This window comes from Chionomys nivalis, chromosome X, assembly GCF_950005125.1.
Source record: "Chionomys nivalis chromosome X, mChiNiv1.1, whole genome shotgun sequence".
Classification (NCBI taxonomy): Eukaryota; Metazoa; Chordata; class Mammalia; order Rodentia; family Cricetidae; genus Chionomys; species Chionomys nivalis.
Window position 1 is genome coordinate 112,630,943 of NC_080112.1, and position 24,469 is coordinate 112,655,411.

At 37.0% G+C, this 24,469-nt stretch overlaps 1 protein-coding gene across 1 annotated transcript in view; it reads left to right on the forward strand.

Moving 5' to 3' along the window:
• Tenm1 (teneurin transmembrane protein 1) overlaps positions 1-24,469 on the forward strand; it is an 836,340-nt gene that overhangs the window by 444,685 nt on the left and 367,186 nt on the right. Inside the window, exon 6 of the mRNA XM_057759068.1 lies at positions 22,256-22,496. Coding sequence (XP_057615051.1) covers positions 22,256-22,496 — 241 coding nt within the window. The remainder of the gene's footprint in view (positions 1-22,255; positions 22,497-24,469) is intronic.

Below are 24,469 nucleotides of genomic sequence, written 5' to 3' on the forward strand. Positions count from 1 at the left end.
CATGGTGAAGCAAGACTATTACATGATGACAAAACTGCTCAAACATTATTAGCTCATAATATAGCTACTAGTCTCAATGCCAATATGCTAAACTCTCTGCTTATGTATCTACTATGAAAACTGTGCCTATGGGTCATTATACTTCTAAGTCAAAGTCATAGTTTGTTACGTGATGTTTTATATGTACCACTTTTAGATGTTTGTGAACATTCTGCCACTTTGCCCAGACATCCAAACTCCTACCCTCATGGAGTCTCTCTTACACTTTGAGAAAACTCTTTGAAAAGCAGTTCTGCTTGAAGCTCGGTCCAGTGAATAAAGCATCAGATAATAGTTGTGGAAGTCTTTGAGGGTTGTAGATGAAAGGCACCTCCTAAATACAAAGCACTCATGTTGTATTCATGGAAATGCTCTCTTCACATTTTTGCTCTAATAGCTAAGTTTTGAGGTATTGTTGAAATGGGTACTTTCTTTTTTTCCTCATTTTTTTTATTCTTTTTTAATTAAAATTTCCAACTGCTCCCCGTTTCCCATTTCCCTCCCCCTCCTCCCACATATTGCCCCTCCCCCCGCTCCCCTCCCCCATCCCCACTCCTCTTTTCCTCCCCCCACTCCATTCCCCCTCCCTCTCGATACTGAAGAGCAGTCCAAATTCCCTGCCCTACAGGAAGACCAAGGTCCTCCCACTTCTATCTAGGTCCAGGAAGGTGAGCATCCAAACAGGCTAAGCTCCCACAAAGCCAGTTCATGTATTAGGATCGGAACCTAGTGCCATTGTCCTTGGCTTCTCATCAGCCTTCATTGTCCGCCATGTTCAGAGAGCCCAGTTTCAACCCATGCTTATTCCGTCTCAGTCCAACTGGCCTTGGTGGGCTCCCAATAGATCAGTTCCACTGTCACAGTGGGTGGGTGCACGCCTCGTGGTCCTGATTTCCTTGCTCATGTTCTCCCTCCTTCTGCTCCTCATTTGGATCTTAAGAGCTCAGACTGTTGCTCCAAATTGGGTCTCTGTCTCTCTCTCGATCCATCGCCAGATGAAAGTTCCTGTGCCATTCTCCTTGGCCTCTCGTCAGCTCTCATTGTCCGCCACATTCAGAGAGTCCGGTTTTATCCCTGAAATGGGTACTTTCAACAAGGATTCATACTCCAAATTATTAACTATGTGAGATATGGAAGATAATACATTCAGGGCCCTCAAATGAGAAACATGATGCACAAATCACTATCTGGAGTAAAAGAAGCTGAGAATTTTTTTTTTTTTTAAAAAAAGTTAACCAATAAAGGGTATGCAGAGTGCTTAGAGGAAGTGTAAAGGATAGACATCAGCAATTCCTATATTTACTCATGACTTCAATAATAGTTTTGTAGAACTATTAGAAGAAAGGGAGAAGGTAAAAATTTTAGAAAGAATTTTAACTATAATGGAACAATTGTTAATAACCAAATATCTTGAAACCAAGTATATTTCATTGACTTGGTAGATGGCACCTGAATTTTAGAAATTTTATGGTGTTCAGATATTCATCACTCATTTAGTAATAGCATGTTCTCTTTGCACATCTTTCCAAGTGTTCTGCAAAGGCACACATTTGATTCTCGCAATTTCACATATGAGAAAATAGAGATTTGAAAGATTTATTTGCTCTTTGCCAAACTCATAGTAAATGGCACAGTTATTATAAAAAGTCACGTTGATCTGATTCTGATGCCTATGACTAACTACAGCATCACTTAGAAATGTCACGGTGTACCCAGTAAGCTCAAGTTATGTAAAGATGGTATCTTTTTATATACATTTTCACTAATCCTTTGAGAATTTAATATATAATATATTGATCATGTCCACTCCCCTGCCCAAAGTCCTCCGAGATCTACCACTGATTCTGTAACTACCTATCTTTGTATTGTCACTAAAAAAAATCTATATACTCTTGCATGTGTAGTAATGTACTGCAGCATTTTCCACGTACTAGAGACACACCTTTAAAAAAATTAATCACCCCACTCCAGGAAGCTAATAATTATCAACAACTACTCAGCTAGAGGTGGAACTTTATGACAATTTCCCAACTCTGGGTTATGATTTTGTCTGGCTTCCACTTGCTCAGGTCTTGTGCACGTCATTACAATTTCAGGGAGTTTATATGTGAAACTGCCAGGAAATAAATGTCTGGAAATCACTGTTTCATTATAGCCATCCATTTCCTCTGGCTATTACAATCTTCTATAAGTAAGTAATCTTCTCTAAAGTCATAATAAAGAATGTGTGGTATAGTTGATCTGCTTTACCCCAAAAGATAGAAACCAATATGCTTCATTCTGCAACAGTGTACAAATGTTCTATAACTGATTAGGTTACTTTCTGTTTTCTTTTACTTTCCACAATTTGTGTTAATGGTCATAAGCAATAATAGCATGCTACTAAGGTTTTAATCCTGCATTTAAAGATAGTTATTAGCTTGAAAATGAATTATATTTGAATTTGTTCTCTATATACCTGTAGGCAACTTGATAACCAGTAGAAGACCATGCCATAAGTTTTGATCAAACTTGCCAATAGAAGCCTTTAATTAGAAACAAATGCGACATACTTGGGTTCTCTATTGTGTTTCCTGATGATACAAGGTCCTGTAATGCTGCCATAGTTCGAATTTGAAGAGCAAGAAGTTGAAGAATAAGCTTGAGTGACATGACTTCCTGAGAAACAGAATTATGTTTTATGCTGCAGTTTCCAATCACCAACTAAGATGACAGTACACACAGTATCAATACCATAATTTTATGTTATTTCATGCTGCTGGAAAACCATATCGAAGTGCGAGTGAAAGCTTGACTTTATAAAGGGCAAGGGAAGTAACATGGGTCCACGTACACACCTGAATCCTGATTTCATTTCTGTTTCCCACAATGCTTTTTTGACAGCCAAAGAAGAAGCTAACACAAAAGTCAAGTTGAATCAAATCCAGGTTGTGATCAGTACCATCCATGAATTTAAATCACTTTGTGGTTTATGCACGTTTGGACCTTCAGGAAGGAGCTTGTGTACACTCAACCACTGAGTTAAGACTCTAGAACTCTCTTTTAGTACTTCACAAAATCATTGTGTCTAATGCTGTGTCCCTCTTAGTATGTCATAAATAATAAGCACAAATATTTCCTTGAATATTTTCTGAAATTATATTGAAATGAATTTTGAAAATTAACTTGTTCAAGAGATTTTCTTGAATGAAACATATCTATCACAACTATGAAGTCTTTTACTAATTTATAGGAGTACCACTAGTGTCTTTACCAGCATAAGATATATTCATAATGTCTTCAAAACACATTCTCATTTATTCTTATATTTATGTAATTTGGGTTTTTCCCCTTGAGATGAGCTTTTATTCTTCAGTTTTTCAATGGTATGTAAACATTCTATTAATCTCAATGGTGGGAGCTGTCCAACATTACAACTGGTCAATACACATTGAATATTACTTTACTATCTTCCCCTAATTTGCTTATTTTGATGAGCATTTTTCACTTGATCCACTAAGAGAAACATCCATATCAGTACGACTCCTAGCTGGACTATTTTCTTATTACTTCATTAGCTTTCTTTCAGTTAGTGAATTCTCAAAGCAATTAATAAATAGTTTGAAGTTGCATATGGTAAGCTATCGCTACAAAAGAATTTATCAGATAACATTTATGTATTCTGGATGATGTGCATCTAGAACATTGTATCTCTTTGGAGAGCCATAAAGATCTAGTCAATTTGGAGGGTGTCTGTGGAGATGAGCAGTAATATAATTGAAGAGAAGAACTGGATAGTGAAGAAAAAATAAAACAAGTTAAAATGCATAGCTCACCATAAACCATGCTTATAAGATAGGCTTAGTGATAGAACTTCATAGATCCGCATGTTGAAATCTCACAAAATAGCTCTATTTAGTCTCTCACTAAGACTGGTGAAAAGAGGAAATGAAAAGTTTTAATAACGGAAAAATTAATCAAAGGACATTAAAGGTTTTTTAAAAAAAGCTTTTCAGTTACAAATTATGTCCACACACTTTGAAAACAGCTAGTAAAAAGTGAATAATGCAACTAAATAAGTTATCAGACATCATAAAACACTCTACAACAACAATTGCTATTTTTTGACAAAAGGAAACTTGGTTGAATACAAACTTTAAATATTTAAAGTTGAACAAATTAATTACTTTTGATCCTTTCTCTTGGTCCTCTTTGTGTAGTTGCAGCTTGTGTTTCAGCATTCCTCCGAGGTTGCATGGAGGGGGAATGAGGGTTTGGGGGCAGAGTGGGACTTGTAGCTTTTAGGGTCCTATGGATGGGATGGGTTTGTTGGAGCATCCTACCTGTAGGAAATTTGCCTGGTGGCTGGCTAGAGAAGCCAAAGCAGGTTGGGGAGAAGCTGGGGTTTTGCCTAGGTATGGAGGACCTATAACCCTATTGCATATAAATAGAAATTAGACCTGATAAACGTAAAAATGATTCAAAACCAAATCATATATAAGCATAGTTCATTATCCTTTATACAGAAGTGTTGTTTTCTTTCTCATACTTCTTTTTTAACTTAAAAAAAAAACTGTATTTTTTGTCTTACATACTGATCCAATCCTACTCTCCTACGCACTCTCCTCCTTCCATTTTCTCCAGCTTACCCCCCTTACCCCCATCCACTCCTCAAATTGCTTTGAAGAAAGACCAAGGCCCTCCCTACTATATCTAGACTCAGAAAGGTATCCCTCCAAAGAGAATGGGTTCCAAAAAAACAGTACAAGCAGTAGGGATAAATATTGGTCCCACTTCCAGTGTAGTGACCCTGGAGGCTGCCCCAGTCACAGAAATGTCACTCACATTCTGAGAGCCTAGTTTGATCCTATGCTGTTTTTTCCCTGTCTGGCTGAAGTTGGTGTGCTTCCATTAGTTCAAGTAAGCTGTTTCAGTGGGTGTCCCCATCATGGTCTTGACCTCTTTGTTCATATTCTCACTCCTCCCACTCTTTGACTGGACTTTGGGAGCTCAGTCCAGAGCTCCATTTTGGCTCTCTGCCTCTGCTTCTATTAATTGCTAGGTGAAGGCTCTATGGTGACATTAAAAATAGTCATCAATCTGACTACACGGCAAGCCCAGTTCGGGCACCCTCTCCACTATTGCTTAAAAGCTTAACTGGTGTCATCCTTTTGGATTCCTGGGAATCTCTCTAGTGCCAGGTTTCTTGCTAGCCCCATAACGACTCTCTCAATCAAGATACCTTTTCTTGCTCTCTGTCTCTATCCTTCCCCATCTTGACTATCCTGTTCCCTCAAGTTCTGCTCCCCGTCCCCTTCTTTCCTCCTCCCCTTCTACCCTCTCTTCTCCCCCTACTCCTATGCTCCCAATTTTGTCAGAAGATCTTGTCTATTTCCCCTTCCCAGGGATCTATATATGTTTCTCTCAGGGTTCTCCTTGTTACTTAGCTTCTCGGGGTCATGGACTATAGGCTTGTTAACCTTTGCTTTACAACAAGTACCCACTTATGACTGAGTACATACTATGCTCATCTTCCTGGGTCTGGGTTAACTCACTCAAAATATTTTTTCTAGTTCCATCCACTTGCATGTAAACTTCAAGAAGTCATTGTTTTTTTTTTTTAATCACTGTGTAAATGTACCTCATTTTCTTGATTCATTCTTCAGATGAAGGGCATCTAAGTTGTTTACAGTCTCTTGTTATTACAAAAAATGCTGCTATAAATACAGTTGAACAAATATACTTCTAGTATGACTGAGCATCCTTTGGGTATATGCCTAAGATTGGTATTGCTGGGTCCTGAGGTAGGTTGATACCTAATTTTCTGAGAAATCACCATACTGATATCCAAAGGGGCTGTACCAGTTTGCACTCCCACCAACAATGCAGGAGTGTTCCCTTTATCCCACATCCTCTCCAGCAGAAGTTGTCATCAGTATTTTTGACCATAGCCATTCTTACAGGTGTAAGCTGGATTCTCGGAGTTGGGAGTTGTTTTGATTTGCATTTCTCTGATGGCTAAGGAAGTTGAGAATTTCCTTAAATGTCTTTCAGCCATTTTAGATACCTCTGTTGAGAGTTCTGTCATTTTGTATTCTTGACCATGTCCTTTGCTTTACAGAAGCTTTTTAGTTTCAGGGGATCCTATTTATTAATTGTTTCTCTGAGTATCTATGCTACTGGGGTTATCTTTAGGAAGTGGTCTCCTGTGCCAGTGTGTTCACGTCTACTTCCCATTTTCTCTGTTATGAGGTTCAGTGTGGTTGGCTTTATGTTGATATCATTGATCCATTTGGACTTGAGTTTTGTGCATGGTGATAGATATGGGTCTATTTTCATTCTTCTACATGTTGATATCCAGTTATGTCAGCACCATTTGTTAAATCTACTTTCTTTTTCCATTTGATATGTTTTGCTTCTTTGTCAAAAATCAGGTATTCACAGGTGTCTGGATTAATATCTGAGTCTTCGATTTGATTCCATTGGTCCTCCTTTCTGTTTTTATGCCAATACCAGGCTGTTTTCAGTACTATAGCTCTGTAGTATAGTTTGAAGTCAGGGAGTGTAATGCCTCCAGAAGTTCCTTTATTATACAGGATTGTTTTGGCTAGCCTGAGTTTTTTTGCTTTTCCATATGAAGGTGAGTGTTGTTCTTTAGAGATCTGTGAAAATTTTTACTGGGATTTTGATGGGCATTGCACTGAATCTGTAGATTGCTTTTAGTAAGATTGCCATTTCTACCTATCCAAGAGCATGGGAGATTTTTCCATTTGCTGGACAGATTTCTTTCTTCAAAGATGTAAAGTTCTTGTCATACAGGTTTTCCTGTTTGGTTAGAGTTACTCCGTGATATTTTATGCTATTTGTGGCTATTGTGAAGGGTGATGTTTCCCTGGTTTCTTTCTCAGCCCATTTATCATCTGTGTAAAGGAGGGCTACTGATTTTTTTGAGTTACTATTGTATCGTGCTACATTAATGAAAGTGTTTATGAGTTATAGAAGTTCCTTGGTAGAATTTTTGGGGTCACTTATATACACTATCATATCATCAGCAAATAGTGAGAGTTTGATTTCTTCTTTTCTGATTTTTATCCTTTTATCTCCTTTTGCTGTCTTATTGCTCTAGCTAGGAACTCAAGAACTATATTGAATAGATATGGAGAGAGTGGACAACTTTGTCTTGTTCCTGATTTCAGTGGGATCGCAGGGAGTTTCTCTTCATTTAGTTTGATGTTGACTGTTTGCTTACTGTATTTTGCTTTTATTATGTTTAGGTATGCTCCTTGTATCCCTGCTCTCTCCAAGACCTTTATCATGAAGGGATGCTGTATTTTGTCAAATGTTTTTTCAGCATCTATTGAGACGATCATTTGGTTTTTATTTTTCAGTTTGTTTATATGGTGAATTACATTGAAAGATTTTCATATGTTGAACCATCCCTGCATCTCTGGGATGAAGCTGACTTGATCATGATGGATAATTTTTCTGATGATTTTCACAATTTTTTTAGAGAAGAAACAGGAGTGAGCAAGCCTTCATTAAGCCCACAGTGTGTGTAAGATAATTTTATCATTATATGAACATATGGATAAGAAAATCAGCTATTAAAATGGTTTATAAGTTCAGTATTTTGCCTATGTCCCTTCACTAGTCTATCCAACCCTTTCCTTCTCAAGAAGTCAAATTCAAATGTAGCTGAGAATTCCAGTATTAGAGGTGTTTCCTTCAATTTATTCTCATTTATCCTTCTTAAATCTATAAATTATCTGTGAATTTCAGGTCTCTCTTGTAACAAGAAATCACACAATGTTGGTATAAAATAATTTTTCCAAGAATCAGAATAAAAATAATCTTGCCCATTGGGTGGGGAGTGTATGTGTGTCTCTCTGTGTGTTTCAGTTAATCAGTGAAGCAAATTATTCTTTCAGATCTTGTGGCCTGATTCTTTTTTTTTTTTTTTTTTTTTTGGTTTTTTGAAACAGGGTTTCTCCGTGGTTTTGTTTTTTTTCTTTTTTATTTATGTTTATTCTTTTTTAATTAAAATTTCCACCTGCTCCCCTTTTCCCATTTCCCTCCCCCTCCTCCCACATATTACCCCCTTGCCCCACTCCCCTCCCCCTATCCCCACTCCTCTTCTCCTCCCCCCACTCCATTCTCCCTCCTTCTCGATACTGAAGAGCAGTCCAAATTCCCTGCCCTGCGGCAAGGTCCTCCCACTTCTATCTAGGTCCAGGAAGGTGAACATCCAAACAGGCTAAGCTCCCACAAAGCCAATTCATGTATTAGGATTGAAACCTAGTGCCATTGTCCTTGGCTTCTCATCAGCCTTCATTGTCCGCCATGTTCAGAGAGTCCAGTTTCAACCCATGCTTATTCAGTCCCAGTCCAGCTGGCCTTGGTGGGCTCCCAATAGATCAGTTCCGCTGTCACAGTGGGTGGGTGCATCCCTCGTGGACCTGACTTCCTTGCTCATGTTCTCCCTCCTTTTTAGAGAAGCTAAATAAGAAAGTGAACCCAAAGAAAAACGTAGAGTCATCCGCCTGGATAGGGGAAGTAGACAAGATTGCCGGGCAAAAACTGGGAACTTGCGGGTGAGGTGGCATGGGTCTAAGGGGAATTGGGGTGAGAAACGTGAGAAGGGGAGGATGGGGGGAGCTTGGAGGAATGGGATGGTTGGGATATAGGAAGGGTGGATACGGGAGCAGCGAAGTATATATCCTAACTAAGGGAGCCATCTTAGAGTTGGCAAGAGACTTGACTCTAGAGGGGCTCGCAGGTGTCCAGGGAGATGTCCCCAGCTGGTACCTTGGGCAACTGAGGAGAGGGAACCTGAAATGACCCTATTCTATACTGATGAATGTCTTGCATATCACCTTAGAACCTTCATCTGGCGATGGATCAAGATAGAGACAGAGACCCAATTTGGAGCAACGGTCTGATCTCTTTGGTTTTGGAGCCTGTCCTGGAACTAGCTCATGTAGACCAGGCTGGTCTCGAACTCACAGAGATCCGCCTGCCTCTGCCTCCCAAGTGCTGGGATTAAAGGCGTGCGCCACCGCTGCCCAGCTTGTGGCCTGATTCTTACTGGGGATAATTGGCTGCGTTGGTCTACAAGGTATAGAGAACAGAAACAAGGAACAGGGCTCAGTCAGTTTGTGGGTATGACAGAGACAGCTCTCCGAGACTTTGGTGAATCTACTCATCTTTATTCCAGAGTATAGGAAATATATAGGATTGGAGAGCCTAGGGTCAAACCTTAATTTGCATTAAGTGGCATGGTCTTGTCATAAGGCTTCATATGTGGCAGCAGGCTCCTATATCAAAGCTCCTAGTATAAGTCTTAGTTATTTTTCAGTAGGGGAGGCTTTAGCAGGGATCTGTGCCAAGGGTCCAGCTAAAGATAAATCTGGCCTATAGGCATAGAGACAGTGTTTCGATAAGATCAGTCCTCCTGGGCCCAGGGACATTTTCCAGATAAAAGCAGGTAGAGAGCAGGAAGTCTCACTGAAGAGGGAGTTCCCACTTTGTAGAGCTTTGGAAAAAGCTTACAGGCCATGATAGAATGTGACCTCTGAGCAGCAAGGCCTTCCAATAAGATCTTATGTATATTGTTATAACAGTGCCCTATGTTCCAATTATGCAGAATGGGAGCCTATTCCATGCCTGAATTCCTCTCCACAACTCTGCTTACTACTGCTAACAGGTTCCCTTTGTCCCTAAAATTGCGTTTAAGGTATAACTGTAGAGTACAGGAATACTTCTCTCACCAAATAGACAAGCATGGATAATTGGGAATGGTATTTATAACCAGAATATTTGCTTTCAGCTTTTAAGGAGTTTGTGTAAAAATAAAATCTTCTCTAGGCTTCCCTGGTCTCTGTATTTTGTTAATATTCTTGAAGCTCATCTTTTTGTTATAACTTATGTTGTTTTTCTTTCTGCAACTATTAATACACTATGCTCTCATTAATTAACATATGATAGCTTAAAATGTTTTTCTTAAAAGTTTAGAAATGGAGTACAGGGAAAGTAAGATGGAGCCACAGACACACCTGCACCATGATTCATTTCTTGCCTTTGCAGTATTTATTTGACACTCTGGGGTTACGCAAAGTAGAACCAAAGTTCTTGATTTGTGCTTTAATGTTCTAAATTCCATTTTAACAAATAACAGTGCAGTAATTTTTATGCATTGCTTTTTGAGCAAATATAAGATGACCATTTATAACAGTGCAATATAAATGAAGCCCTGAAAATGAAAACCATAAAATTCTAGAATATCTGTTATTAATATATTAAACGATTCACTGACAAGTAATCCAGGACTTTCCATTAATTGCTTTTCAATAAATAATGATCTTGGGTATTGAAAATAACTTATACACCTACATGTAACTTTAGCTTCAGTGTAAAGTAAATATTAAACATCCAGAGATAATTTTTGCTGGTATTTTATTTTATTGAGTTATTTTTTTCTGTTCCTCTCCCTTCCTTTTCCCTCCCCTTCAACCCTCTCCCGTGGTTACCATGCTCTGAATTTACTCAGAAGATCTTGTCTTTTTCTACTCCCCATGTAGATTAGATCCATGTATGTCTCTCTTGGGGTTCTCGTTGTCTAGACTCTCTGGGATTGTAAATTGTAGGATGGTTTTCTTTGCTTTGTGTCTAAAAGCCACTTATGAGTGAGTACGTATAATATTTGTCTTTCTGGGTCTGTGTTACCCCACTCAATATGATGTTTTCTAACTCCGTCCATTTGCCTGCAAATTTCGAGATGTCATGTTTTTATGGTTTTTGGTTGTTTTTTTTTTCTGCAATGTAGTACTTCATTGTATAAAGGTACCACATTTCCTTATCCATTCTTTGGTCAATGGGCATTTAGGTTGTCTCCCGGTTCTGGTTATGAAAAACAATGCTGCTGTGAACATAGTTGAGCACATGTCCTTGTGGTATAATTGAGCATCCTTTGGGTACATACCCAAAAGTGGTATTGCTGTGTCTTTTTTTTTTGTAATATAGACTTTATTTATAATGTTCTATAGAGAAGTAAACTAAACAAAATTCCACTTATCTAAGCAGAAAATTTATAGTAGGTTGTACTATAGCATCAATAACCATGATCATGACAATTTAGGAAATTAATTACACCTCTTTCTCTGTCCTAATATAGGAAGCATATAGAAGAGCACAGCATTAATTTACTAGGGTAGTAGTTGTCTGTTATAATGATACAATAACTTGATGTGTAAGCCCAGATTTGACTTTTAATAAATAACATTAAATGATACTTATCTATCATAATTTTCTATTTAATAATTGAGAAATGGAAATATCACTGGAAAGAATATTTCCTTTAGATAACCTAGGCTTATTGTGTTATTTTATATTTCAAAATATGCTTCATGTTTGCTGTGTCTTGAGTAAGGTTGTTTTCTAATTTTTTGAGAAATCATCATACTGACATCCAAAGGGGCTGTACCAGTTTGCACTCCCACCTGCATTGCAGGAGTGTTTCCTTTACCCCACATCCTCTCCAGCAGAACTTGTTAGCAGTGTTTTTCATCTTGGCCATTCTTACAGGTGTAAGATGGAATCCCAGAGATAACTTTTATATTTTCTTTATGGTGTACTTCACTAGCTAAAAGTAGAATCCAAAGGATCAATGTCATCATAAGGTATCAATTATCTATGTCATGTTTTCTGGTATATACTGGATGATAGAATTTCTGTTAAGAACACTCCACCACTTATTTTAATTGTTAGTCTCATATGTTAATATATAAAGGCATTTGAAATCCCAAACTATACAATAAATCATGGTTCTTTACAATTCTACTTACATTAAGGATAATTTCTTATGAGAACACATAGTTTGGCTCCAGTGGACATGCTGAAATAGATAAGGGAACCCCAAGAGGCTTCAGCCCTACACAGAGAACTACAGGAAACTGAGGAGTGCTGCAAGTTGGAAAAATAGTCTTCTCCAGGAAAAGTATGCCAATTGCTTATCCGGCACTAAATGGTCAGCCCTGAAAGCATGCATATAAGTAACATTTTTCTACTGTGGGTCTGGTATGGACACATACCAGAGAGCATTCTGATGAAATTTTTAGGAAATATTTTCTTTACAGAAAAAAGAACTGAAAAACAAAACAAACAAACAAACAAAAAGAGTACTTGTGGCTCTTAAGGTCCACATCAGAAACCTTTCAATCTGAAGCAATGTTTTATCCTGTTCCATATATACACATTTTCACATACACTCATGCACACACACACATGCACACATACAAACACATACACACTAAAATAAATCTTTAAATTATCAAATTAGTCTGAAAATATAAGCAAAGATATAGTCTATATTTTTACAACCAAGAAAATTATGTAATTTCACTGCTTCGGTAATTTAAGCATAACATTTACTACTAGAGCTCGCTCCTTTCTCTTGTTTGTAAAGTCCTACTTTCCTCCTCTTAATCTGAATTGGAGAGTTGATTGACTTAGCTAATAAGCCACTTATAGGCAGAAATATTGACTATTATGCTTAAGATTGGGTAATTTCACTATGTAAAGGCAATCCAGTGCACAACACAGCAAAGGCAGGGAAAATTGAACTGTGGGCATGCTGCTTTGGGGAGTTTTCACTGACGTCTTGTTAAGCCTGTCAGACAACAGGAAAAGAGCTGATTGAGACTTAGAAACTAGACTTTCTGGAGGTTGATCTCTTGCTTTGAAGGTAAGCACAAAAAAGCCTAGAGTACAAATACAGGTTTCAACATAATCATTTCAGATGATGGGAGGTATTTCAACACTGACCTTCACTTCTGGTGGTTTTGACAAAGACCCCCACACAACTAACAAAAATTAGCAATGAATATTTCTTACTTGATTGCTTAATGAAAGGATCATCCATAGTCTTCAAAGAGGTATGCTTTACAATGGTGCCAGAGGGCTGTGGGAGCATGGAGAGTTTGCCAATCCAGAACCAAATTGAACTCATTGTAATTTATTGGTAGCCTATCCCGAGAGATTCTGTGACACCTCTCCAGTCATCTGCTCAACTGTGAATTCTTCTCTTTCTTCCTCCTGTCTCTTTCTGATCTTGTATGCATCTGCATCATACACATGCCCGTACAAATAAATAAACATTAGCATTTTTGAAATTATAATATAATTATATTTCTCCCTTCTCTTTTCTCTCTCTGAACCATCCCATACCTCCTCTTTCAAATTTATGCTCTGTTGCTTTCTTTAGTTGTTTTGTGTACTTCTTTATGTTTGTTAAGTTAAAGCCTCTTGGACTTCTACTCATCCACTTTGGCATGTCATAGGTCAGCTCTTAAATATATTTTATTTTTCTTTCACAAATATTGGTTTACTAAACAGGCAAATCTAATTTTATTAAAAACTATAGGTACAACAGGGACTGGAGAGATAATTTGGCAGTTAAGACCTGTTTCAGAGGACCCATGTTTAGTTTCTATTGCCACATGGCTGCTTAAACCATCTGTCACTTCAGTTCCAAAGGATCTGACACTCTCTTCTTTTTGCTGTAGGCACCAGGCATACAAATGGTGCACAGATGTACATCCAGGAGAGATACCAATATACATAAAATAAAAATAATTAACTTATAAAGACAAAATTATAGTTGCATTTATATTAAAGAATTATTCTTCCATCTGGGGAAGGGATAAACTATGCTTGTTTACTCTCTTTCCTTCAGAAAACTAAATTTTTCATCTTTTCAATCTTTGATCCACTAACACTAAATTGTAAGTTTGAAACCGCAAGTGTCCATTGGCAGATATACTTAAGATTAACTTGTTGATCAGCGATCACTATGAAGTTAATAGATAGCCCTAACATTCAAATTTATGAACTACCTCGTCACAGGTTATAACAACTCATTGTGATAAGTAAATGATTTAATCCTATAAAGTAGACATATATGTTTGGAATTAGTAGTAATGGTTAATACTAATAATAAATCTCCCTTTTCTTGAAGTCCATTTCCTTTCAGTTCCTTCCCAACCTAAGAGAACAGCTCAGAAAGCAACACCAAGAAGCATAGTCTTATAATTAGTCTTGAGAGACCTGACAAAAGTGGTTATGGCAATAATCCTTGGCGTGATGTTCTTTGCACATGTACATTATGACAGTCTTTATAGGAATTTATCAATATTGCCTGAAAAGAATTTAGCAAGGTGGTTAGACTTTAAATATGAACATGTCGATAATCCATTACTCAAAATCTTTGGTGTCTACTTGTTTCAGAATTTCAGTATTTTTATCTGATCTTACAAAGGCAATTTTAAACACACTGTTCATTGCATAATACTATTTGTTAGAGCATAGGCCAATACCCTTAAGGAAATTCACTAGTATTTCCCCAATCAAATGTATGAAAACTCATTTAGTAAAAGATAATATGTATGCTTAAACTATAACACTTTGGGTCATGTTTTACCACAAAAACAAATGAAAGAAAAACCAATATTCTTTATAAACATTTTTCAGCATTGCAGATAGAATTTTGTGTAACTACCCCTTGAAACATAGACTAAGCCCAGGAAATAGAAATACAGTTTCTGACTCATTGTGACATTCTCTAAAATTATAGGAATTTATTTCTCCCCTTTTCCAACATACACAGCATGATATATTTGGGTAAAAACATATCTGAGAGATCATTATCACAGTATTACTAAAGTAAAGAGTGATCAGTTGGATATAGAAATACTGTAAAAAAATGATCATGATTCTACTTTGGTTAAATTTTTCAAGAGTAGCAATATAGTTGACATAATTTTAATACTGGTAATATTTATTCTAACATCAGAAGAAAGTTATTTTTCATGTATAGTTAATAATGTCACATTTGTTTTGAAAATGTTAATTTGTTCCCTTGTTATTGGAGGCTTTAGAACCGTTTAAATGTATGACAAAATTTCTGTTTCCCACCTTTTGGTATCAAACACTATATGAATGAACAATAGTGCATACAGCTGAGTATCACATAAAAATGCACAAGATGGACATATGATTACACACACCAACTCACCATGTGTGTTAGGAACTTTGTCTATGCACACCTGGCATTAGAAATACTGTTCTAGTCAAATAATCCTCCTAATATTTTCTAATATCTCATTCTTTACAACCTTCCAATGCCCATTTTCAAAAGCAGATTTCAAAAATTTTGAAAGCAAAATGTCACACTTTGTTTGGCATTATGTATTTGAATGTATAAAAAGGTAGAGAGCAATGACTGTTCTTCATGAGGACCTGGTTGAATTCCCAGCGTCCACATATCAGCTCACAACTGTCTGTTACTCAAGATCTGACACCCTCATACAGACATACTTGCTGGCAAAACACCACTGTACATAAAATAAAAATAAATAAGTGATTTAAAAACTATACTACCACTCTTACTAAGCACCTTCTTTAATATGTCACTAGTTTTTCTCTTAGGGAGGTATTGCACTCAGTACTAGTTTAACATGACAAAATACAGGACAGAAACAACTTAGAAAGGGATAATCTGTTTTATAGGTCCGAGGATACAGGCTCTTAACATGACAAGGAAGGCATAGCAGTACAAGTAGAAGGTGGCTTGACACATTGCTTCTACTGACAGGAATTATAGAAAAATGTATAATTTAGCACAACTCCCTTCTACCTTTTCATTAAATACATAGTCTCAGTCTAGGAAATGGTGCCACCTACAGTTGGGGTGGTTCTTCACTTAATAACTAATGTAGATAACTCTGTACAATTGTCCACTGGCTTGTCTTTTCCACAATTCTAGAACATGTCAAGCTAATAATTGTCACTAGCCATCACATTCTCCAACATAATTTATCATATTTTCACACATATGTAATTTTAATAGTATCATGAATTTTAGAAATGAATACAATACCTTGTAGCGGAACTCACTGCATATGTTAATGAAATGTAAGAAACAATACATCCAAGTAGACATGCTGGAATTTCTGCTGAAAGTTTTATCTAGCAATGATTCATATTAAACATTGTCTGCAAAATGGATGGGGGAAGATGCATGCTGCCTTCTTTCTCACTTACCTTTTGGAGAAAAAGTAAGTGCTGCTTTTACAGCATATACTCCTACCAACAACTCTGCCACAACTAAAATACCTTAGATCTACAGTTTGAAGAAATTTTCCCACTGAGAGATTATTTTACCAAGTTATTTTGGGACCTTAGAACTGAAATTGGTTCATTTCTAAGTATATTATGTGAATTAGACCTTGCCATCCAAAAACTTACTTTACTTTCAGAAAGGCTTTAGAAGTATGTCTAGATATTGATATTTGTGTAACCATCTCCCCACCCCACCACCCATTTTGCATCTTTTTCTTGAACATTGAACTACCAAAAGCATTTGAAAGTGAGTGCATGAGACTCCAAAGCTGCTGGAATTAGTGCTCTAGCGCTCATGACACTGAACACTAATGTATTTTTCATTACTGTTTAATGTTGGGAAATCCCATTTCACAGAGCCCAAGGATTAAATTGCTTCATTTGGAGGGAATAAGTGCATTCCTTGTCTTTTTCCTGAGGTAAAAGAAAAAGAAGACGAACAAATCTGAGATCATTTACATTTCATAAGGGTTAGGGCTTGCATACAGTCTACTAAGAACAACATTTCAATACTGTGAAAACATTTAAAATATTAACATTAGAAAGTCTCTGCATATGAAATACTAGAATAAAAATAAATAGTAAAATTGATTAATGCTCATATGGATATCACTAAAATATGCATATTTAATTGTAAGTGTACATACATGTATCAACATATACATACATATATTTTAAAGGTGATTTACTTCACAATTCTACCTACAGCAGAAGTATTATATCATTATTGCATTTTTAAATTAAATATGGTTTTATCACTATTCATAATATGCTATTTACAAGCATTTGAAGGAAATTCTTCAAACAATAAAACTAAATGATCATGAGTGATTTTTCTTTTAACAATACTACTGGATGATAGCTTTATTTTGAATAACTTTTAAAAAATAGATAGCTGTGTTATAGGCTAGTGGATATCATGTGTCTGTTTGAAGGTGTTCTAGTCATGAGCTCTGTAGGAGGAAGCCACTTGTTGGTTCTGGCTGCTCATCCCCGAAATAATCACACAGAAATTATATTAATTAAATCACTTCTTGACCTATTATCTCTAGCTTCTTATTGGCTAACTCTTATATTAATTTAACCCATTTCAATTAATCTGTATATCACCATGTGGCTGTGGCTTACTGGGTAATGTTCCCAGCGTCTGTCTCTGGTGGCTCCATGGCTTCTCCCTGACTCTTCCCTTTTTTTCTCCCAGCATTCAGTCTAGTACTCTCCACCTAACTCTGCTCCACCCTGCCCTATTCTGCTATAGGCTAAAAGCAGTTCTTTATTCATTAATGGTAATCACAGCATACAGAGGGAACTCCCACATCAGAGCTCTAAAATAGACCTTTCTCTGACAGTGGAAAACCACCATGACTTCTCTTTTCTTTACATCATTAAATACTTTCTTACAGGTAATTTTGGATGCCAGACCTGTGCCATGTCGGTTTTACTATTGACATATTGTGGGAGCATTATTTAAAATGCCTCCTTTCAGATAGTATTGTTCTTCCCTAGAGTCCTAAAAAAAAAAAAAAACTTTCAAGGAAGAAACATGTCTATCTATGAACAATCAACTAGATATTCAGTAGATGCATCAGAATGATACCCAAAAAAAACACTCAAGGAAATTCTTTGTGTCCAATGAATGAATCAAAATCATTTCTATCAAGTAAATCTTTGGGACCTTGTTTTATAACAGAACTGTACTGTACACTTTATGACATATAAAAGAAGCAGAAAATGACACTTCACTGTAGATGGAAGTTTCTGTCCTACCTAGTCCCACAGCCATTCAGTTCTAAAGAAAGACACAGAGGCTTATAAACTATAAACTGTTTGGCATATTAGCTCAGGAATATTATTAACTAGCTCTTACAACTTAAATTAACCCATAATTCTTGTTTATGTTTAGACACATGGCTTGGTACCTTTTATCACTGAAGCATTCCCATCTTGCTTCCTCTGTATATGGGTTGTAATTGTATCTCTGCCTTTCCTCTTCCAAAAATTCTTCTAGTCTGCTTGCCTTGCCTATGGTACCTGCCTGGCCACTAGCCAATTAGTGTTTAATTAAACCTATATGAGTGACAGATATTTACAGTACACAAAAACATTATCCCACAGCATTTTCCCCTTTTTACTTTTTAAAAAAGAACCCTGAATCTAGTCTCCTTTGTTTAGCCTTTTTCTTGTTCATTTCCATAACAACTTGTAACCAACATGCTAAACAAAGAGAAACATCCATAATCATGTTTTAGGAATGTGGGCATAGTTTTCTAGGCTACTTCCTGCTGATTGGAGACACTGATAATACTATGGGGACTCAAAAAATTTAGGATTATGGCTGAATTCTGACTGGAGTATTTTGTGAGGCTGGATAATCTCAGCCATCAATCTTGAGGCTATTCTGGATGTAAAACTCAGAGGAAACTGCAACAGAGGTGCTCTGAAACATAGAGTAATCTGGGCTATCCATTCCTATTGGGGTTTTATAAGGAGTCTTCCTTGATCAAACCTTATTTTTCTTAATCTGGAATGTATCTACAGCATCTCATTTCCTGTAAAAACAAAAGTGAATCCTCTTATCCAAAGTAGCATATCTTTTATCTTAAATTTTGAAGTCAATGCATGTTCAAAATTTACAGGTTGAATTAATCCTGTAGCATTTATAATCAAATGTCTTTTAGTAGCTGTTGCTCCTTCCTCAGCAGTCAAACAATTCCAAGACAACAACAATATCATACAATATCCAGCCATCTTTATGTGGCTCTTTATATACTCTATTTCTTTTATTTGTATTCTTTTAATTTTTGTTTTTTTTTTTTTTTTTGGAGACAGGGTTTCTCTGTGTATCTTTGATTATCATATATCTTACTCTGTAGAACAAGATGACCTTTAACTCACACAGATCTGCCTGCCTCTGTCTCCCAAGTACTGGGATTAAAGACATGCATCACCATGCTTGAGTACTCTATTTCTTTTCTAAGTACTTTCTCTACCCTTTTTCTTTTCTTTCCCAAGCCTATGTATATTTTAAAACACACTGTAAATCATTTAGAGTTTTTTTTCTGAATCTGTATTGTACATCTCTGTGTTTTTTTGACCACATGAGTCTTTAATCTGTTAAGCAATATGGCTAGGATTAAAGCTGCAGCTTTTGCAGTTGGCTCCACCCCATTCCTTAGCTTTGAGAGTCTAGCTTCATGGTGGCAGAAGCCACATTTATTTCCACAACTCTGCAGAGTTTCTATATCCATGCCACCACCAAAATGCCTGATGCCAGCTGCTGCTTATAAACACCATTTAATTGCTTTGTGGCAGAACCTCTTAAAAGAGTTACAAGTTTGTTTGTTTTTTTTTTTTTTTGTGGTAAAGCTGAGTGAGGAAGCTCTCTTAATGTAGCCATGCCTCTACTTACCTTTAGCAAATAGAGTCTACTGAAGAAAAGACAGTTACCAAGAAGCTGCACTTGACTCTGTTCTTGTCTGTCTAGAATCCCTTTTATTTTAAGCTTTCTCAGACTTTATGTCAAAATTCTTGTCAAACATTTGGGCTACATTTGTGGTCCAAAATTTCTGTCACATCCAATCTAGCAGTCATTCAGTTCCAATGAAACACACAGAGGCTTATATTAATTATAAGCTGGTTGGCTTATTAGCTCAGGATTATTATTAACTAGCTCCTACAACTTAAATTAACCCATAATTCTTGTCTATTTTTAGCCATGTGGTTTGGTACCTTTTCTCATTAGGGCATTCTCAACTTGTTTCCTATGTGTCTGGCTGGTGACTGGCCCTCTACCTTTCCTCTTCCCAGAATTCTCTTAGTCTGTTCTCCCTGCCTATACTTCCTGCCTGGGTACTGGCCAATCAGCTTTTTATAAACCAATATGAGTGACAAATCTTTACAGTATACAAAAGCATTATCCCACAGTAATTCACTAAGAAATGCATTTTTTATTATAATGGAAAAAATAAAACACATGATCCATCAAATGAATGCCATGTTAGAAACCTCAAAGGCTAAACTTATATTAAGAACAGTAAATGTAAAAATTAGAAAAAAGAGTCACATTTAAATACTCATCAGCATATTTTCATCGCCATTTATATCAGTCAAATTAGACAAAAGGGATATTATATTAAATGTAATATCCATATTATAAGTGAATGGGTCAAGTTTCAGAATGAAAGAAACTGAACCCCAAGCCAAGTTTGCCATTCTTCCAAATTCTATGCTCTTTTACTTTCCATTCTGTGTTTTAGAATTTACATTAGTTTAAGAAGGAAGCAGACAAATAAACATAAGTGAAAATTCAGAAAATTCAGAAGATTCTGAGCCTGAGAATCATAAGAAGGAGGAAATTTTATTATTTGTACTAAGGCACTGGCAGAGTCATATGCGAGTTCTATTCATGGTGAAACTATCAGTTTGCTTTGGTTCCTAAACAAATTTCCCATCTGTAAAATGGTCTTTTGTGCCTTAGAACTTTATGCTTCCTTGGGTTCAAACAATGCAAAACATATTTCTGTCTATGTGAGTATGAATACGAAATTTAAAAATATTGATGAAATGTTAAATACTACTGATGACATTTTAGGGGTTATTGGATTTGGACTAAGCATGGGGTACAGGGGTTTTAGGAAATTAACAGAGTGTTTTAAATATATAAGGATAGCCGAACACCTAATAGAATCTGTAAATAAAATAATTACCATTCCTTACCATATCTGTCTTTTGTACAAAATCTGTCTTTTGTCTTTCATATTTTTATAAATTGAGTTTATTTAAAGGAAGAACCACCTGTACTAGAAAAATCCAGTCAATAATTTATCATGGTCTTTGCTCCTGAGATAGTAATGTCATGTTTTTTTTTTTTTTTTTGAAAAGCAAGCCAGTGTCTTTAAAATTCATGTCTGAAATGAAAAGACTGAAAGAAGTAATTTTTCCCTCTGATCATTAACTGCAAAGTGGGCCTCAGAACACACCAGCTGAGCCCTCTGTTAGACATCGAAAGCCTCTGGCATTTTTCTGCTTTCCAACTCTGTCATTGGGGAGGTGGGACAAAGCTGAGCCATCTACAAAGTTTATCCAGAACGTGCTGGTGTTACAAGCAATCACTTGATGCCTGTTATGCTTCTCCTGTGGAAGAGAGGTGGCTATCTGCAACAATAGTTGTTTCTTTTCAAAGGGCCTTAATTGGGGTATTTCTCCTGGGCCAGATCCTAACTAACTGTTTTGATACGTGCCTGGGAGTACAGCAGTGGAAAAAGACCCAACAATAGCAACATCGGGAGTCTGAGGACTGCTGTCCCTATTTGCCCCCTGTGCAAACAAGCAGGAAAAAGTTTCCCCACTGTTGCCTAACCTACTGCTAACTTGGCAGGACTCCTAAAATGATGTGAAAAAAGGCAAGGTGTGCAGACTTTGCTCTGCATGGCTGTGGAAATGCTTAGAGTAACCAGAACAATGTCCTCTTAGCCTGCCTTTTACAAGCAGCACTCTGTGGTGTTGAACTGGTGTAGAGATTAGTTTCATGCAGTTGAGTTACACACTTGTGAGCTATTTTTCTGAAGTATGGATTTACTTCTGTGTAGGCAGGCTAGCATCCTTTCCTGAGGTAAGTCAGAAGGTGGCCTTATATTTTTATTTGAAGTGCTGAATGATTTTCCTCGCAACGAATTTGTGCCTCTCACTGGTATTTTCTGAAGTGAGATGTTTTTTTGCAACTGATGGAAATCAGCTCACTTCTGTTCTGTAGTCTTATATCTCGTTGATGATTTATTTGTTCAGTAGCAAAAACTATGACAAATTGTGTGAGGCGGATTCATTACTTTTAGCTGGTATATTCCTGAAGAATTTACATGTAAATGCAACTGTGAATGTTTTACATTTCATAAGCTTACTGCACGTGCTTTTGTAAGTTAAGTGACTTTATTTTTTACAGATACTTCAAATTCCTTCCCCCCTCCTCACAGGTTATATTATCTGAAATCTTAGTAAGTCTGTCATGCTGTGTTTTCAAAGTAGGAGAGTAAGTCTTTATTTGCTTTTTTTCTTCTCTCCCGTTTAGACATGCAAAGCAGCCCACACAACCAGTTCACCTTCAGACCCCTCCCACCACCACCACCTCCTCCACATGCCTGCACCTGTGCCAGGAAGCCGCCTCCCACAGTGGACTCTCTTCAAAGAAGATCAATGACTACCCGCAGTCAGCCCAGCCCAGCTGCTCCTGCTCCTCCAACCAGCACACAGGATTCAGTTCATCTGCATAACAGCTGGGTCTTGAACAGCAACATACCACTGGAGACCAGGTACTTAAGCTATTACTGATGACACTAAACTTGAATATTGACAGTTCCTAATAGTAGGAACTCCTTTCACCATGGTTGTCTTTGGAAAAACACAAATATGAACCACTATACACAATCAGGTGCATCAGTAAAAGGGCAGATCTCATCCCAGGCAGACAGGAAACAGTGATTCAGGCACACTCACAGACATGGACCAAAGCACATGTATGAGTCAACATGAAATAACAGATACATAAATACCTCATTTTCAGATACGGCCAAAAATAAAAGGAAGCAATGATCTGAGTTGTCACTATAGCCTCAATATGAAAATCAGTTGTGTTGTATTTCAAGAATGGAGAGGGGGGGAGAAAGGGAGGGAGGAAGAGAGGAGAGAGGGAGGGAGAGAAGAGAGAGGAGAGAGGGAAGGAAGGAAGGAAGGAAGGAAGGAAGGAAGGAAGGAAGGAAGGAAGGAAGGAAGGAAGGAAGGAAGGAAGAGGGGAAGGAGAGAAAATAGTTGGAGGAATAGTGGCCATTGCCATGTTATTTATTATAAAAATCACTTGAAAAGGAAAGTACCTTCTAATAGTTCAGAAAAGATTTGCCTTATGAAGGAAAATTGCATATGTATCTTGAAAATTGTATTCAAGTAGCATGACATTTTGAAGGACTGTTTTTCTGTCATGTTACACATTTGGGTTTCTGAATTCACTACATAAGTTTTTATTGTGAATAAAGTTCTATTTCTCTACCGCTCTAGGTCCTTAGACTGTGAAATAATCAGCACTAGATAGGATTAACTGAGAAATCACTCACTCTTTCCCATCATCCTTTCTTTTAAAATTACAGTTTTTTGAGATGGTAGTAAATCTCAGGGATGGAGCACTTGCCTGGAGTTCAGAAGACCTTGAATTCAATCTTCATCACCACCCAAATGCTATTTTCTGTTAACATACCAAAACATAAACTAGTAAAGCAGAGAGAGCACTCTGTTGTCAAATTCCAGGAGTTTCTGCTGACTTCTCTATGTCTTAATCATTTTAGAAAGACAAATTTATATAAACAATGTTCAGAATATATCAGTCAATAAACAATGTCTGGCATGAACTTGTATCCCAATATCCTCTGGGAATCGTAACTGAAAGGGGGTGACTAATAAACTCACATTATGAGGCTTTCCTTCCTAGTAGCATATTAAATTAGAGGGCATCAGCGAGTATCACTACTTCCACTGAAAGTGCTGTGGCCCAAATCCAGAAAACTGTATCATTCATCATATACTGGATTAAAAAGGTTTGTAAGTCCCTTTTTTTCTGATCCCTACCAATGGGACATGCAACAATAGCAGTCAGGATCTGTGGTGAAGACAGCACATTCAGAATAGTACTAATGATAAGGTTTGTGCATTGTTCTTTTTTATTGAAAATTTCATACAGGCATATAATGTATTTTGATAAAAATCAGCCCTTTATTCCATCCCCGTTCCTTTCCTTATCCCCATACCTCTTGTTCTTCTTCTTCTTTTATTGTAATTGGAGGGAGGAAGTCTATAAAGTGAGAGAAGCAATGAATAATGGAAATCTACAGGGGCAGGAGTGATAGCTGAACATTTCAGAGCTAATCTTCCAGGCTATTCTTCCAGTAGACCTCAGTTTAACGCCTAACACCTACATGACTTCCCACAACCATCTAACTCTAGCCCCTGGAGATCTGACACCATCTTTTGCTCTTGTTGGGCACCAGACATGCACATAGTACATAGACATACATGTAAGGTAAAACATTCATAAACCTAAAATAAAAATAATAAATTAAAAAAATTGAAAAAAATGTAAATATTCATAGTTTTGAAAGAGAGGTTACTCCCTCATTTTTCTTTTGACTAGTATGTGGGGCTAAGGAAACAGTGTGGATAACTAGCTGTTCTGTCAAGCAAACACAGTCCCTTCTTCTAGGAAGACAAATAACAGGAAATCTGGAAGGAGGATGGAGAT